Here is a 16076-nt window from a genome sequence, read left to right on the forward strand (position 1 = left end):
TTTTGTAAGTAAACTTGTTACTTCAAATACCTCTCGAATAAACAGAGTTGCGCTGCAGGTTCTCACTACGTTATTTATAAGGGAATACATGAACACCGATTGTCAGCGAATTACTACCTGGCACAAAGCTTTACCAAATTACTGTAAGAACCCGTGGTCATACTCCCTTCTCGTATTTATTACAATTTTTTTCATTTTTGAGCTAAGTACGAATCAAACTGATTTCGAGCAAGGAGACATTTAAAAAAAATTGATCGTCGTTTGGATATGGACAGCAAAAAAATCGACCCTGCGTCAAGGTCGACAAGACTCATATTGTTTTATCTCATTAGGTGATGAGAAAATTTGCGACGCAATCGTTATGCTCGTCGTTATTGTCCAATGAAATTCAAACGGACCGTTGACTTCGATTTTTTTCGAAAGAAATTTAAAACTCACCCTGAACCATGTACTCTAGACGACGATGACCGGAGGACTTATTATGCCTATAAATTCGTAAACGACGTTCGTCTACACGTACGTTTCAATTTTTCATACAATAAACACGAATAGGAAGAATTTGCAAAAGCGTAAATTTACCCTTGTAAGGCTTACCGTGCAAAGGTGTCGCTGCCAGTTTGTTCCAGAGAACGAATCCGAGGGGAAGAGAAGAGCGGGCTAGCGAAGCTCTCGTGCGTTTACCGAAGACTAACGCTCGGACGCTCACTCGCGGCATCCCCCGTACTTCGGGTTTATCGTCGCATGTGATCGAGCCTTTCAGTAGTAGAAATGCAAAGCTGGAAAAATGGCGGATGAACAGGTGAGTTCTCAATCAAAATATATAAACTGGCTGGCGCTACTATGCAATAAGTTGACAAATCGTTGCGATAAATACAGGCGCCAGACGTCGAGTTGTTAATCGTTGGTAAAAGAGAACCGACCGCGGACCGTAATCGAAATGTTTTTTACACCGTAAATTGTGCGTAATTGATGAAACTCTGTCGACTGGTTTAGCCGGACGCAAGTCGAGCCCCAACCCAGTGCAGTGTCAATCAAAACATTGTATAGCAAAGCGTTAAAAGATCGTCGGTGACAACGCGTCGCGTGAGATACGGTATCGTTGCGATATTAACAGCGTTGAAATTCCTCTTTTAAACAATCAAACGATGTTTAATCGATAGAATCTTTTACGACCGAAAGGTGGCATATAATCCCTTTCAACGATCCTTGTGCTCTCCAGTCTGCAATCACCTTTTATTACACACTAATCAACAGAAGCTCGTCTGCACTTAAACGGCGGCCTATGCAATGTTTGTTTTCTTTTGTTTCAAAATGTTACCTACTATCGCTGGTGAACGTAAAACAGTCATAACCTAGAAACACCGTTTACGAAAATTTTCACTAACCTTTGTCTAGAAGGGACAGAATTCGGTGTTTCGGCACAATCGGTCCTAAATTTTATCGACTTTCAATAGAGCATACTGTTAGAGGAGCGATTTGTATCAAGTTGTTGTTTACAGTTTGTTTAGCGGCATTTTTTTGTCATGAAATGTTGATTGATAATTGCTCTTCTAACTGAATTTACATTGTTCGTTTGAACTTGCGGGTATATCATAATAAACTAGTTGTAACAATCAAAGTAAATTTAAATTCAAATATATTCGGAAAAAGCATAACCGGAATATAATGCATTTGTGACAAATTTCACAATTTATCACGTACAAATTATTAATATTTTCACGTTTTCACTGAGGATAATTTAACCTGTATGTTTATTATTATTTCTATTCGGCATGCATCAATGAGTACATTAGTAATTGGAGAATTGCTTTTTAACGTTTTTGTACTGAATTGTGTGTTCAATAATAAGCATTTTCCAGAATACATAAAATGGAAATGGGCCTGTGACCGCACAGTCTCCATGCCTGAATTGCACAGTCTAAAAATGTTAGTGAACTTATAAAAACCGAAGCCTGAAGGTTTGAATACTAGACACGTTGATAAACTACATAAATTTCATATATTAATTAATGACTGTTGATGTAGACAATAAACAAAAGTTGGGGATCTTAAATTGGTGATGTTTACCTCTACCCGCCCCCATGCAACTGCTAAAGTATACTAAATAACAACATAAATTAACTAAAGATGACGATTTAATAAACGTCATTTATAAACACAAACAACCGACAACGAGTGAAAATATGATACCTTATCAAATTAACAAACGATCCAAGATTGCTTAAGATCATCATAAGAATGAATCACGTACAGGAAGTACGGCAGCTGGAGTTGCTGTGCAAACAGCTGTACGAGTCCCACGACTCGGGACATCGTGCAGAGGCAGAAAAGGCTTTAGTCGGTTTTCAAAACGCCCCCGATACCTTGACTAAGTGTCAGCTGCTTCTAGATCGCGGGGATTCAGCCTATGCTCAATTATTGGCTGCTACGACTCTGGCTAAATTGGTATCGCGACCGTCGCAGGGGCTCAGTTTGCAGCACAGACTGGACATACGTGAGTAGAGTGATAAATCATTTGAGGAAAAACCTATTTGACAAAACGACGGGCTTTTCTTTCAGGAAATTATGTTCTCAACTACTTGGCAACCCAACCCAAGCTACCTAATTTTGTTATACAAGCTCTGGTCACCCTGTTTGCCAGGATATCAAAGCTCGGATGGTTTGACTCTGATAAAGAGGAATATGTGTTTAGGAATGTTGTTACTGATATTACAAAATTTCTCCAGGTTTGTTCTATTCATAATTTTTACCTTGGACTTGAACTACCGACTCATTCCTTTGGACTAAGTGAACTATTTGAATGTTTCATCATCTAGGGGTCAGTAGAGCATTGTATGATAGGAGTGCAACTGCTTTCGCAGTTGACCTGTGAAATGAATCAAATATCCGAAGTAGATGTGAATCGGTCATTTACAAAACATCGTAAAATAGCCAGCAGCTTCAGAGATTCTCAGCTATTTGAAATCTTCCGGCTCTCCTGCTCATTACTGAGCACTGCCCGTGAAAATTGTAAAAGTTTGAATTTCAGTGATGAAGCACAGGTACATAAAAATTGAACTTAGCATTGAAATCGTTTCTAGATTCAGTTTCTCTCTAATATTGAGTATTTTTCCTATCACAGCACGGTTTGATGACACAACTTCTAAGGCTTGCACAGAATTGCTTGACGTTCGATTTTATCGGAACATCAACCGACGAAAGTTCCGATGATCTTTGTACTGTTCAAATACCGACCAGTTGGAGGCCAGCGTTTTTAGATTTCACGACATTAAAGTTATTTTTTGATCTCTACCACAGTCTACCCAACACTTTATCTTCGCTAGCACTTTCGTGCCTGGTACAAATAGCATCGGTGAGAAGGAGTCTGTTCTCAAACACCGAGAGAGCCAAGTTCTTGACGCATCTGGTAAATGGAGTGAAGCATATTTTACAAAATCCACAGGGATTGAGTGACCCAGAAAACTATCACGAATTCTGTAGATTACTAGCCCGTTTGAAAAGCAACTATCAACTCGGAGAATTGGTAATGGTAGAGAACTACCCAGAAGCTATACAACTGATAGCTAAGTTTACCGTACAAAGCCTGCAAATGTGGCAATTTGCACCTAACAGTGTTCACTATCTTTTGAGTCTTTGGCAAAGAATGGTAGCTTCGGTACCTTATGTCAAAGCGACGGAACCTCACCTGCTAGAAACCTACACTCCAGAAGTCTCAAACGCTTACATCACCTCGAGATTAGAATCTGTAGCCGTAGTAGTAAGAGATGGATTAGAGGATCCGCTCGATGATTTAGGAATGGTGCAGCAGCAGCTCGAGCAATTATCTGTAATCGGGAGATGTGAATACCAAAAGACCTGCACCCTTTTGGTCCAGTTGTTCGATCAAGCAGCAAGAACCTATCAAGAACTCATGGCTCAAACAGCTTCGCCTACTCAACAGATTGAGATCACGATACAAGAGGGACAGCTCACGTGGCTTGTCTATATTATCGGTAAGATTCACATCAGTCAGGTCTTAGTTGAAGGATTATCATACATATTTAGCACAGCTTAGCTTTACCTTGCTGTTTAATGCAATTAATAATAATAATAATATTAATATATCAAATTCAGCATCTCATCGTGTCCAAATTGGTCTCTTGATATACATGTTCCTGCAAAATCATTTGTCTATGAACGTGCTAGTACATAAACTCATAAAAATGGTATAGGTAGTGCTATTGGAGGACGGGTGTCATTCCACAGTAACGATGAACATGACGCAATGGATGGAGAACTGGTATGCAGAGTTCTTCAGCTCATGAACTTGACCGATTCTAGACTGGCGCAGGGTGGCTGCGAAAAACTAGAGCTAGCTATGCTCAGTTTCTTTGAACAGTTTAGAAAAATATACGTAGGTGATCAAGTACAGAAAAATTCCAAAGTTTATAGAAGACTGTCAGATGTTTTGGGGCTTAATGACGAGGCCATGGTTCTTAGTGTATTCATTAGAAAAATGTGAGTAGTTATCACTCTGTGCTTTGTCAATTTTCCAACAGAACGCAGCGCTTATCTTTCCACGATATACTATTTTCGTTACAGAATAACAAATTTAAAGTACTGGGGACGAAGTGAACAAATTATTTCTAAGACCTTGCAGCTTCTTAACGACCTCTCGGTAGGATACAGTTGTGTAAGGAAACTGGTTAAATTGGAAGAGGTTCAATTTATGCTGAATAATCACACGGTAAGAATAAACTTTTTCATACCAATGAGCTTATTCTTCATGCTAGGTAAAAGCCATGGTAAAACATGCCTCATATGAACGACAAACACCCTTTGAATTATGTGGTCGTCTTTTGCATTACTAATCTATTTTCCGTTACTTTTTCAGAGTGAACATTTTCCATTTTTAGGAAACAGTGTCGCTGTTTCTGAAATGCGATGTAGATCAATGTTTTACACTTCCCTCGGTAGATTGCTAATGGTCGATCTGGGAGAGGATGAAGAAAGGTTTCATACTTTCATGCTACCACTCACAGGTATCAGAATAATGTCAAAACGTCTATATTAAGCTGTACAGTCCAGTCTATATTTCAATAGTGTTTTAATTCCGAATTAAAAATTACTGTAAAAAAAAAAAAACTACCACAGCTGCACTTGAGAGCCTTGGTCGACTCATGGGTGCTGCAGACACTCCATTATTTGCTGCTGAGGAAGCCAAAAAGGCACTAATTGGGCTCGCCAGAGATCTTCGGGGTCTTGCTTATGCCTTCAACACAAAACCTTCGTACATGATGTTATTTGATTGGATGTATCCTTCTTTGCATTTCTACTCTATTATTGAACATCTTTGTTTAGTTTATGGTCATCCTTCTCACATTCTAATCCCTAACAGAAATGAAACTTGATATTTTTCTCAACGAAAATTCAGTTATCCGAATTACACACCAATATTACTACATGCAGTAGAGTTATGGCATCACGAACCACAAGTGACCACGCCGGTCCTGAAGCTGTTTGCTGAGTTAGTACAAAACAGAACCCAGCGACTACAGTTTGATGTATCGTCGCCAAATGGTATATTGCTTTTCCGTGAAGCTAGCAAAGTTATATGTAGTTACGGTAACCACATATTGAATGTCGAAGTACCAAAAGATCAGATTTACCCGTTGAAGCTCAAAGGAATAAGTATTTGCTTCAGTATGCTGAAAGCAGCTTTGTGTGGAAGTTACGTTAACTTCGGAGTGTTTAGATTGTACGGCGACGAAGCCCTTGACAATGCCCTCAATACATTCGTCAAACTATTACTTAGCATACCGCAAAGCGATTTGTTGGTGAGTATTTTATGAAACAATCTTATTTCTATGACCAAAAATGTTCAGTGATTCGAAACGATGTTATTGAAGATTTCTTGCTATGAAATCCAATGCCCAGACTGACGTTATTTTAATTATTAAATTTCACACCTACGATTTTTCATTCCAGGACTACCCTAAACTATCGGCTACATATTATGTGCTCCTCGAATGCCTAGCGCAGGATCATATGGCTTTTTTGTCAACACTGGAGCCCAGGGTATTCCTGTACATCTTATCATCGATCAGCGAAGGCCTTACGGCACTAGGTGCGCTAAAAGACTCCTACACAGGTCTGTGCGGCTGATCATACCTTATTGCTACTCTCTCTAAATCCTCGATGCCGTGAACTCATGGTGCTATCAATAAGAGTCTACCTTAGACAGGATTCCAGTCCTATTTAATAAAACTTTTATTTATTCAAGAGTTTTTGGCTAGGAGTATAAAGTAGATACTAATTATTGGAAAAATCGTTTGTCTAAAGCGTATGTCATGTGCTTTTGCATTGTCGCTTGGAATGTGGACTTGCATCTGGGTATTATAGTTGTTGGCAACAAGCAATAATAATTTTGACCAAACAGGAAACATCAATTTCAAACGGATGCTTAAAGTCACTGCTCCATAATCGAGTCAAACGAATGAAATTAATTACTTTAAAACCGTTGGCACTGAGAGAGGATTGGAGCGTGTAGAAACTAGACCCTTTTTATTTCACCAAAAAATTTATGAACACTGCTGCTTCGAGAAGCATTATTGAAATCTAACGCTTAGAAATGCCATATATTATTTCTTTTAAAGCATTATATCTGTCACATTAATGTTAATCATATTGTATCAGTATACTGTGGAATGAGTTGAAGAAAATTATCGTATATATTGCGAAAGAACACTGGGTCTAGCACATGTAGTCAGCCGCACAGCTGGAAATTTCATTAATATTTTTAATTTATATGTTTTCTCCAATTTTGTTATTCTTTCTTTTTTTTTTATCCTAGTAGCCTCGACCACTAATTTACTAACGAAAAGAGCATGGAATAACCGTATCCAAGTTGACATGTTAAAAGTTTGCCTTTCCGTCTACGTAATTCAATCGAAAAAATAATTTATATCATGGATTCCGCCTTTGTAGTCGGAAATTCAGGGTTTCAAAGAGAACGATCACAAGCATTGATTACGAAATTAAAGGGCTTATCTCAGTGAACGCTAATCGTTATACGGAGTTATAAATTTACCAATACACTTTCACACGCGTATGCTATGGATCACCAAAAATTCTAATTGTACTCTTTTCGTCCTGTATCTACATGAATAACAAGTATTTTCATTAATTGGATTTTCGTTGTGAAAAATTGTTAAAGGTAGGTGCTTATATGCTTTGTGATCATTGTTTTCATTATTTTATCAAGGTATCAATTGTATGTTTTGATGCGTATGCCGCTAAACTATTTATCCGTTTATCATACTTGTCTGATAGAAGAGATTTGCTTGTGTTACAGACACTATGGTTTGCACTGGTTGCTGCGCAACGCTAGATCACATTGTGTCATACTTGTTCAAACAGCTGTATCAAAAAGGTAAGGGGAAACTTATTTGAAGGAAAATACAACTTGACACTCCAGCATAAACTTATTATTCAAGAGAATAAAGACAAATTTGCTTTTGTTGCCAATCACTGGCTTCTTCCAGTTAAACTCTCCGCAAATAGTTGTTCCGAAAATGCTTTTTTATTGTAGCCGGCGTTTACCCTGGGAAAAAAAGTGCCTCGGTACCAGGTGGGGGCGAATTGTTTTTACAAGTTTTGGAACAGCACCCCGGAATTCTTCAGCAAATACTAAGCACAGTATTGAACGTGATAATGTTTGAAGATTGTAGAAACCAATGGAGTATGTCCAGACCCCTCTTGGGTTTAATACTCTTAAACGAAGAGGTAAAAATACCTTTCTATAAAATTTGTGAACTACCGTTTGCTCCTCTAGTGATGCCCTATTGGCTTTATATCATAGAAGAAGGTGAAAATCGTATACTTTGTTTTCAGTATTTCAACCAATTGCGACAGAACATAATCAGGAGTCAACCGGTTGACAAACAAGGTGCCATGGCGCAGTGGTTCGAAAACCTAATGGATGGTATCGAGAGAAATCTACTGACCAAAAATAGAGACAGGTGAATCTTTTGGTTTTCAGTGTTTGACGTATTTATAGAAAAAAGTCTGTAGTATGGATCCGACTCTTCTTATTTACATAACGCTTTTGTGACTTTTTGGTTCTCAGGTTTACACAGAATCTATCAATGTTCAGGAGAGATATAAACGACTTTCTCAAGGGTCCCAATATGTCTGCAAATTCAGTCAGTGATATGATGACTTCGTAGTGGCTCGGTCACCTAGGTTATGACCGGTGTGACAAAATTTTTACCCGCCAAATGCTTGACTGTGCGTGTGTGTGAGTGTAACTATGAATTGTGATGGTATTTTCGTTTTAGATATATACATAATAAGTATAGTAACGGTGTATTAATACTGCGATCTTACAATGGCTCTCTGCGAGGTGGCATCCTATTTCAATTCACGTCTGAATTTTTAATTTCCGGTCACTGAATGTAGCGTGCCGTTTTATCAAGCTCAGTGGTGGGATAATAACAATACTATAGACAGATACATACACATATATCCAGTGAATTTTAATTTCAAGTAATCCGTTGTAATTGTTTCCACCTATCTCTTCTAATGCTATTTTGGTATTTAAATTCGGCGCGTAACGTAATTTTTTTTTTTACACATCCATATCCATGTTTCGACAGGACATGTTAAAACAGTAGCTACCTTCTGTTTCTTCTAAGTATGTTTTATTACGTCGTCTGACAGATTGAATGAGTTATTTTTATGCTTCTAAACTACAGAAAATTGATCAAATCATTTGAAATGTAAACGTACATGAATGTGGTAAGACAGTGATCTAAATTTTATAAATGTAAATTGACGTCTTTGACAATTGAGTAATATTCTTTGACTTTTTTTTTAACTTTGCCTATAGTGCCTATGTACATTCAGCATTGCGTATAAACATTGTTTATATAAGCGCTGTGTTACCACCCGTAACTCAGTGACAGGGTGGCGACAGACTGAGATTAGTCATGGAATTTAGTAATTCGTGAAAAGTCGGGGAACTTTATTTCAGTAAAATTGGCGCTACCCTGAGTGATTAATAATCAAATAAATCAATAACTTCTCTAAAACTGTTTGTGCGATAATAAATTGCAAAATTATTCGTTAAAAAAATGTAAAGTTTGATCACAAAGATAATAATACATAAATGCTACGAAATATTTTGGATGAAAAATTTGGATAACTATATTGACTGCAGAAAAAATGTGAGATTTGGTTTTTAAATTCAGTCCACTTCGATAAAACAAGCGCTTTCAATGTATTTCATTACTTTAAAACGAATGTGTATTAGTTAGCTTGACGTAGAAGCAGAGAGAATGGAATGAAAGAACGGATCGTATATTAATGACGAAGAAAAGAAACTACTGAAACACGATTGAGAATACAGAGCGATGTGGCAGTCAACTCGTAGGTATGATTAAAGTAATATGGATGTTAATTGATGCATAGTTGGTATGCTTCCGTACATTGGAATGTGCTACTAGTTTTCGTCCTTTTTATTCCAATATAACATACATGCCCTATATCAAAGTTTTGTATTGGCCACAAAGAGTGTAGTGTAAGTGTGGACCGCGGCCTTAAAACCTGTTTGTGGCAATGCTGGAATAGTGTGCAGTGGCGGGTGATTCTGACAATGAGAGTTTGAGCATTAGGAGCCAGAGTTACACAAATTTACGTTCAGAACTTGATATGTAACGTTAACTGGACTACACAACGGACTATATACACAAAGTCAGTCTGCTGTGAACTTTGTGAATGATGTAAATGAAGATATCATTAAATAATATCGTGTAAGAGTGCATAGTCGTTATTATTATTATTATTATTACTACTACTACTACTACTATTACTACTATTAATATTATTATGAACATATTATTGTAACAAACAACAAAAATATGAAAAGAAATAGATCCTTAAATATATATATATATATATATATAGTATGAAATAAATTGAACACAGTGTAGCCTGCAGCCACATATACAAATATTACACACACACTTACATACGAGTATACGTGATACTACTAATTATACTTTCTTTTCGAAAGTATTATATCATTATTCGTATTCTCAGTTTTGCTTGCACAATTTAAGAGATTGATAAATCTCGCGAAGTCAAAAAAAGCGAAGAAAAAAAGGAATATACTCATATATAGATATGAATATAACCTTCGACTTTTATTATCTATGTATAATATACGAAATTCATAAACCTAAGTGTGACGATCGGATGTTATTCATCTTGTATTTTAAACGTGGTCGCGCCTCATTTTTTCTCCCAAGTAAAAGGATCTTAGTTACGCGACCTTTGATTATATTTTTCGTAAATATAACGATAGGAAAAATTTTATACACTTTTACCAAACTTTAAATTAATATATTTTGAAAAATATGACCGACATGTACACGTGTTTTACATTTCTTCGTATATAAATTATTACGCGTTAGCTAAATTACTGATTGGACCGAAATATCAACGATCAATTTCGAAATAGTTTTATGCGCTATTAACATTAAAAAAAAAAAACGTATAAGAATACTTTGATTCTATTTATTGGAAGGAAAAACACAGAATTGAAATTCTTGCGAATTTTAAATTCACACTTGGATAAATAATCAATTCATCCATTCGGATTAGAATTATTTAATGTTGGAAGCAAACCAGTACTGTGAGGAGTTTCTTAGCTGCTATAGAGCTATGCGTTGTATTTTTCTCTATGATTGATACAAGTACAGAATCATTCTCCCATATTACATTAAATAATTTAGTTGCAATATGCAATAAAACACACAATAAATACATTTTTCATCACATGTAGTAATGATTAGCAAAATTGAGACAGAATATGGAGTGATTAAATGACGCAGGGAATCCGATATTCTCTTCATATTTTCACGAATGCATCATGTTGTTAATTAATTTACCATTTAAACTTTTACTTGCCAAACAGACTAAGGAAAACGATTATTAAGTGGATTATTTGGTGCTGTGTAATTACAGTGAATATATTTCCTTCCTTATTTCATTATTATTATTACTATTGTTTTTATTACTACTACTACTACTACTATTATTATTATGATTATCATTATTATTATTGTTTACATTTTTTAGTGGTTTAAAATTTGTGATAACTTTGTCAAGCCGTCACTTGAGAACTTTTTTTTTACCCAAATACATCGCGATATATCTTGTCGGTCAGTCTGTCTGAGATTGATTTTAGTTTTACTTACTCACTTTCTTCCTACAGATTCCACTATCCTATCTATTAACAGTTTCTTTGCGTTAATAAATATTTCTTATCGCCGAACTAATCGGGGCCGATTTTTCAAGTAGATATGCTTCATTTCTTTTTACCAAGTGAAAATTGTTTTCCAGCGTTTCATATGGTTAACTTGCACGTAACAATTGAAGCATGTTACTTTCGATATTTTTTTTCAATTAATAATTAATAATTGATAAACTGTGAGTCGGGACAGTAAGCACGCATGTACATGATACACAATATAAATATGCACATAAGAAAAAATTTGGAACGTTTAAAATAATTGAAATATTAATATATAAATAGATATCTGATAATCTTGGTTGTTACGGTTGTTGATGTTATAGCTTGTTTTTGAAGTGAGAAAAAATATTTAAAAAATAATTATCATACGTCAATTATTATTTACACGCGAGTTCAAAAAAAAAAGAGGAAATGAAGACTAAACAAAAGATGTTATGTCGAATTATTGTTTGCATAATAATTTCCCTCATTTGAATCATACATAATTCGATATTTATAGACGTAACTAACAATAAGAGTAACTACAAAAATGGTTCGTTCAATGTAACATATACTTTTTCACTGTCGAGATAGGACTCCAGAAATGATTTCTCGAAAATAGAAGGATACTATCCAATCGTATCATGATTCGGAAAGTCTGATAAATTGGATGAACCAATCACAGGTGTATTGTCGATATATTTTTTAATCCACGTAGCGTAGGCCGAAACCTAAAGAAAATCAAAAAATGATAAACAAAGATAGCGATTATTCCCATAATCTCAGAGCAAATTGATGGATTGTCGTGGCGAAGAAAAGACGGTCACCTTTGTGAATATGGTGTAATAATTTGGATCGCAAAAGCTGGTCCCTAAACGTCTCGGGCTGATGGAAACAACGCCGTGTATTTCCCAGCGCGTAGAATTTGGCTTAGGAAGAAACAAACCGCCGCCGCTATCCCCGTTGCAGACCCCCGTTCCGTTTCCCCATCCCGCACAGAACGATGTGTACGTTATGTACTTCCGGAAATCCCTCTTTTGCTTTTGGTAACACTTTTCGTTTGAAACTATCTCCACGGACGCCATCCTAAGCGACGCACCGAACGTGTCGTTTTCGGTTATTCCCATGCCTGCAATATAAATAAGGACCAAGCTCCACTTTCATACTCCTCCGATTGTTTTCATAACTAAGGTAATTTCATTTTTGAGGAGGTTCGCGTTCAAACTGATTTACGAAGATTGATTATGTCTTGAAAGGAACTTCAATCGTCGATTGACTAGAAAAAATCTTGCGCCCATTTCAGTGACGAAACTCTGAACATTTTATCAGAGCTTTCGTTTGCTCGTAAACTCACCGATCACCAGTCCAATAGCACCGTCTCTTTGTACCACGTCATTGGCATCGGTCCAATCAATGCAGACTGGTTTGACGCACGAATTAATTACCACGGGTTTTTTCAGGACCAATATAGCAAGGTCCGAGCCGTAGTTTCCTTCGCGGTCCTGATAGGAATACTGCAATTCGATATTTTCTACATCGAAGACCTGCGTATCTTCTCCTTGGCCATCGAAATCGCTCGAGAAACCACAGAGGACGACTTTCAAGAGATCAACGTCGCTCTGCCACACGCAATGGCCAGCCGTGAGAACCAAACGTTCCGCGATCAGAGTTCCGCCGCAGAAAAAACTCGGCTTTCCATTCTCGAATGAAAATAATGCAGCATGCCACGGAAGATGATCGCTCAAAGACGCCTCCCATCCGTTAACTATCAATGGCAGAACTGAAAATACCACGGGAATGAAATACCGAAAAGCCATTGAGCCGAGCTGTGAGGATTGATCATTAATTGTTCGCCTGAAAAATTTTACCCGACAGATCTCGATTTCCGCACTCCGGTTTACAGCTAAGATGCTTTCGACTCCATGTCCCGTCATGCAAACACGTAGCGTGAGATGCTCCGGCTTCGGGTTCGTAGTAAATTGGACATTCCAAGAAAGCCTGAGTGCCTACAGGAACGTAACGATCGCAAGGTATCCATCCTTCACGAGGACCCCATTTCACTTCGCACCTTTTAACCGCACCAGGCGCAGCTAAAGGTGGGCAAGTTATACTCCCACTTTCTGAAAAATTCCGACTACTATTCATCCGCGATAATATGCCCGCAGGAGTGATATAAAATGAAGAAAAGCTGACCCGTGGGACACGTTGGGATCGAAGGTGTCCATTCGTTGTCTTCGCAGAAGACTGTGCCGGGGCCTTCGAGGGATCCTTCGATGTCGCAGAAGTATTCGAGCTTCGTTAATTCCGCGACAACTTCGCCTGGTCGACAGTTCGGACAGCCTGAAACTCTGTAGTGGGTTCCAGGTTTCGTAGGTGGCAAGCGGCAAGCTCCTTCCGGCAAACTGACGCCGCATATTTTCTCGTCTTCGTCGCTCCAATCGTGACAGTTTTGCTCGAAGTTACACTTTTTGCTCTCCGGTATGCAACCACCGTAGGAACAGCGGAAGAACCCTGGTGGGCACCTGACCAGATGGATATTTACGGTGTCAAAAGTACTTTGGAAGTCGGAACTTGTCAATACTGAAACCCCAACAGCTCGGCTGCGGATAGATACCTACGTGTGCATGCTGCACCGTTCGATGTCTTCATCCGAACCATCCCTACACTGGTGACTTCCGTCGCACACTTTATTATTAGGTATGCACTGCCCACCGCTTCCGCAGGTGAATTCTTGGTCGCTGTTGATAGAAGAAAAGGTTTGTGTTTTGGCTAAGTGTCGGTAAATGACGGTATGGGAATCTGTATCCAGAACCGGTCTTGTATTCCTACTCAAAGGCTTAATCGGAAGCTTGTGCAAACTTCAACCGATGGAGTCCAATGAGATTCCTGTACCTGCACTTATATTCCTCGCATTCGGAGCCGCGGCAATTCATCGCTCTGCAAGTAGCCGGGTCTTCGTCAGTCGCATCGATGCAGTCCTTGGTACCGTCGCACATGACTTCCTGGTGAACGCATCCACCGTAAGAGCAGTGATAGGTGTGCGATGGGCACGGATGGCCGAGACAAGTTGTGGCGTTCTCGTCGCTGCCATCCCGACAGTCCGAATAGCCGTTGCAAATATCTTTCAGCGGAATGCACTCGGGAGAATCGACGCATTGAAACTCACGATCGGTGCAAATTTCGGCTACGTTGCAGCGCGTCTCGTCGCTACCGTCCGCACAATTTTCAATCCCATCACATCGAGATCCCCGGGGTATACATGCTCCGTAGGCACACCGGAAGGTGGAGATTGGACATCTGCACCGAACGCTCAGAATTTTTCAAACGGTAAAAATAAATACATGGCCAGAAAAAACCGTGTGACAAAGGCAGCAATATTTTGTTTGTCGGTATTTTTGCCTTTTCTAATTGTCTTGAAGGATTTAGCATTTTTGCAAAATTCTTTGGGCGGAGCACAACGGTCGATTGCGTGCTAAATTGTACGGCATTCAAAATTTAGAATTTGTATTTATCAATTGGTGAAATTCTTACACGACGTGACGACAAAGTTTTCGAGTTTCATCGGAAACGTCATGGCAATCAGGTTTTCCATCGCAGACTCGGGCGAGAAGAATTTCGGATCCATCAACGCAGACGAATGACGAGGGTCCTTCCGGCACTTCCTTCACCGCGTTATAAGCTTAAACGGGGATGAATGACGTCACGAATTTACGGCGATACCATTAACATTAAATATTGACACAGTTGCTCGAGACGTACGTACATCTGTCCAAAGAATCGGTTCGAACGGACGGCACTAAACATTATCTTATGCCCTATAGAACATGTCGCATGTAGATGCCAGTCTAAGCATGCACCGAGGTTATTTCGATAACCTTCCTCATCTATATTCAATGCATATGTACACAACGTACAAACGATTTAGCGTTGCGTCTAATTTGGAATTGTAGGTTTCCTTGCTTAATAATAATTCGTGATATCTTACCAGAAGATACAGAGCAGGTAGAAATGGCCAGCAGAACGCGCAACATTTTTGATTGATTTGAAAACAAGCCGCGGTTACTGCTGGCTTTATATATATCTATTTCTGGCGTTACAACGTACTGGTACGTATAATATGTCGGATGTAGTCAACGCGCGACCCGTTGAAAATCTAATGGAAACTTGGTTGTTCTTTGGCATTATATTCAGACGAGACTAATCGTCGCTTTCACGGAAAATTGTGCTTTTGTTCAGTATATAATGCAAAAGTATGCCGCTTATTATCACGTCACATTTCCGTGTCGAGTGTCCGGACACTTTGTGGAGTTGGTGATATAGTAAAGTATTATAACGATGGGTTTTCCTGTGATCGGTGTGGTTCGATAATGTGAAACGTTTATTCAATTGCGAATAAAATTAGCCCGCTTCGATGATTATGCCAAAAAACGTTTGTCAAATAAAATTCTAAGTAGAAAAACAAAGGAACATAATATAATTTTTTATCGTCATCTACAATCCCCGGAAAACCAGAAAATAAATATGGAACTCAGATAAAATTCAGCAAGATCTTTCCACGCCTGGTTGACTATTCTTATCTTTCTCCGTACGAATAGAATAAACACATTGTCATCTAAAAACCTTCCTTCAAACAAATGTAACAGGCAGACTAACGATCTCGAAATTGAAGTGACAAATAGATTTTCCTTTTGTCTGCAGAAAAGTAGCCGGCAATGAAAAGAACGTTATAGGAAAATATCAAGATGATTCCTTATCATCGTCATTGGTGCTAAATCACAGATATCAAGTTATAAGTCCTATT

General features: G+C 38.2%; 2 protein-coding genes across 9 annotated transcripts; one reads left to right on the plus strand and one right to left on the minus strand.

The window, feature by feature from the left end:
- Positions 1-659: 659 nt before the first annotated feature.
- On the plus strand, positions 660-9800 carry LOC124185138 (exportin-7). 8 transcript variants are annotated; one of them, XM_046575576.1, is made up of 15 exons: positions 660-799; positions 1860-2494; positions 2560-2726; positions 2817-3041; positions 3122-3992; positions 4206-4497; positions 4582-4726; positions 4874-5021; positions 5134-5293; positions 5414-5816; positions 5968-6130; positions 7334-7411; positions 7571-7764; positions 7873-8000; positions 8108-9800. In XM_046575576.1, the coding sequence occupies exons 2-15, from the start codon at positions 2239-2241 to the stop codon at positions 8205-8207; spliced, it is 3330 nt and encodes a 1109-aa protein (XP_046431532.1). In that variant the 5' UTR covers positions 660-799; positions 1860-2238; the 3' UTR covers positions 8208-9800. The 8 variants fall into 8 exon arrangements, with proteins under 8 accessions (XP_046431532.1, XP_046431531.1, XP_046431537.1 ...); XM_046575575.1 differs by having other exon boundaries at positions 675-799; positions 2254-2494; XM_046575581.1 differs by having other exon boundaries at positions 676-799; positions 2254-2494; positions 4212-4497.
- A 930-nt stretch (positions 9801-10730) lies between these two features.
- On the minus strand, positions 10731-15520 carry LOC124185140 (modular serine protease-like). Its single transcript, XM_046575586.1, has 9 exons — positions 15261-15520; positions 14807-14954; positions 14168-14572; positions 13894-14013; positions 13469-13797; positions 13144-13395; positions 12630-13055; positions 12103-12404; positions 10731-12006 (listed from the first exon to the last, which is right to left on the minus strand). The coding sequence occupies exons 1-9, from the start codon at positions 15304-15306 to the stop codon at positions 11905-11907; spliced, it is 2130 nt and encodes a 709-aa protein (XP_046431542.1). The 5' UTR covers positions 15307-15520; the 3' UTR covers positions 10731-11904.
- Between the last annotated feature and the right edge of the window lie 556 nt (positions 15521-16076).

Source organism: Neodiprion fabricii, chromosome 6 (genome assembly GCF_021155785.1).
Source record: "Neodiprion fabricii isolate iyNeoFabr1 chromosome 6, iyNeoFabr1.1, whole genome shotgun sequence".
Classification (NCBI taxonomy): Eukaryota; Metazoa; Arthropoda; class Insecta; order Hymenoptera; family Diprionidae; genus Neodiprion; species Neodiprion fabricii.

Excerpts from the sequence above, each read along its gene's own strand:
- LOC124185140 (XM_046575586.1), bottom strand. The coding sequence starts at position 15,306 with ATGTTGCGCGTTCTGCTGGCCATTTCTACCTGCTCTGTATCTTCTG. Across the intron at positions 14,955-15,260 it reads TACCTGCTCTGTATCTTCTG|CTTATAACGCGGTGAAGGAA; the intron begins GTAAGATATCAC and ends TCCCCGTTTAAG. Across the intron at positions 14,014-14,167 it reads TGCGAGGAATATAAGTGCAG|CGACCAAGAATTCACCTGCG; the intron begins GTACAGGAATCT and ends TTCTATCAACAG.
- LOC124185138 (XM_046575576.1), top strand. The coding sequence starts at position 2,239 with ATGAATCACGTACAGGAAGTACGGCAGCTGGAGTTGCTGTGCAAACAG. Across the intron at positions 5,294-5,413 it reads ATGATGTTATTTGATTGGAT|TTATCCGAATTACACACCAA; the intron begins GTATCCTTCTTT and ends ACGAAAATTCAG. Across the intron at positions 8,001-8,107 it reads CTGACCAAAAATAGAGACAG|GTTTACACAGAATCTATCAA; the intron begins GTGAATCTTTTG and ends TTTGGTTCTCAG.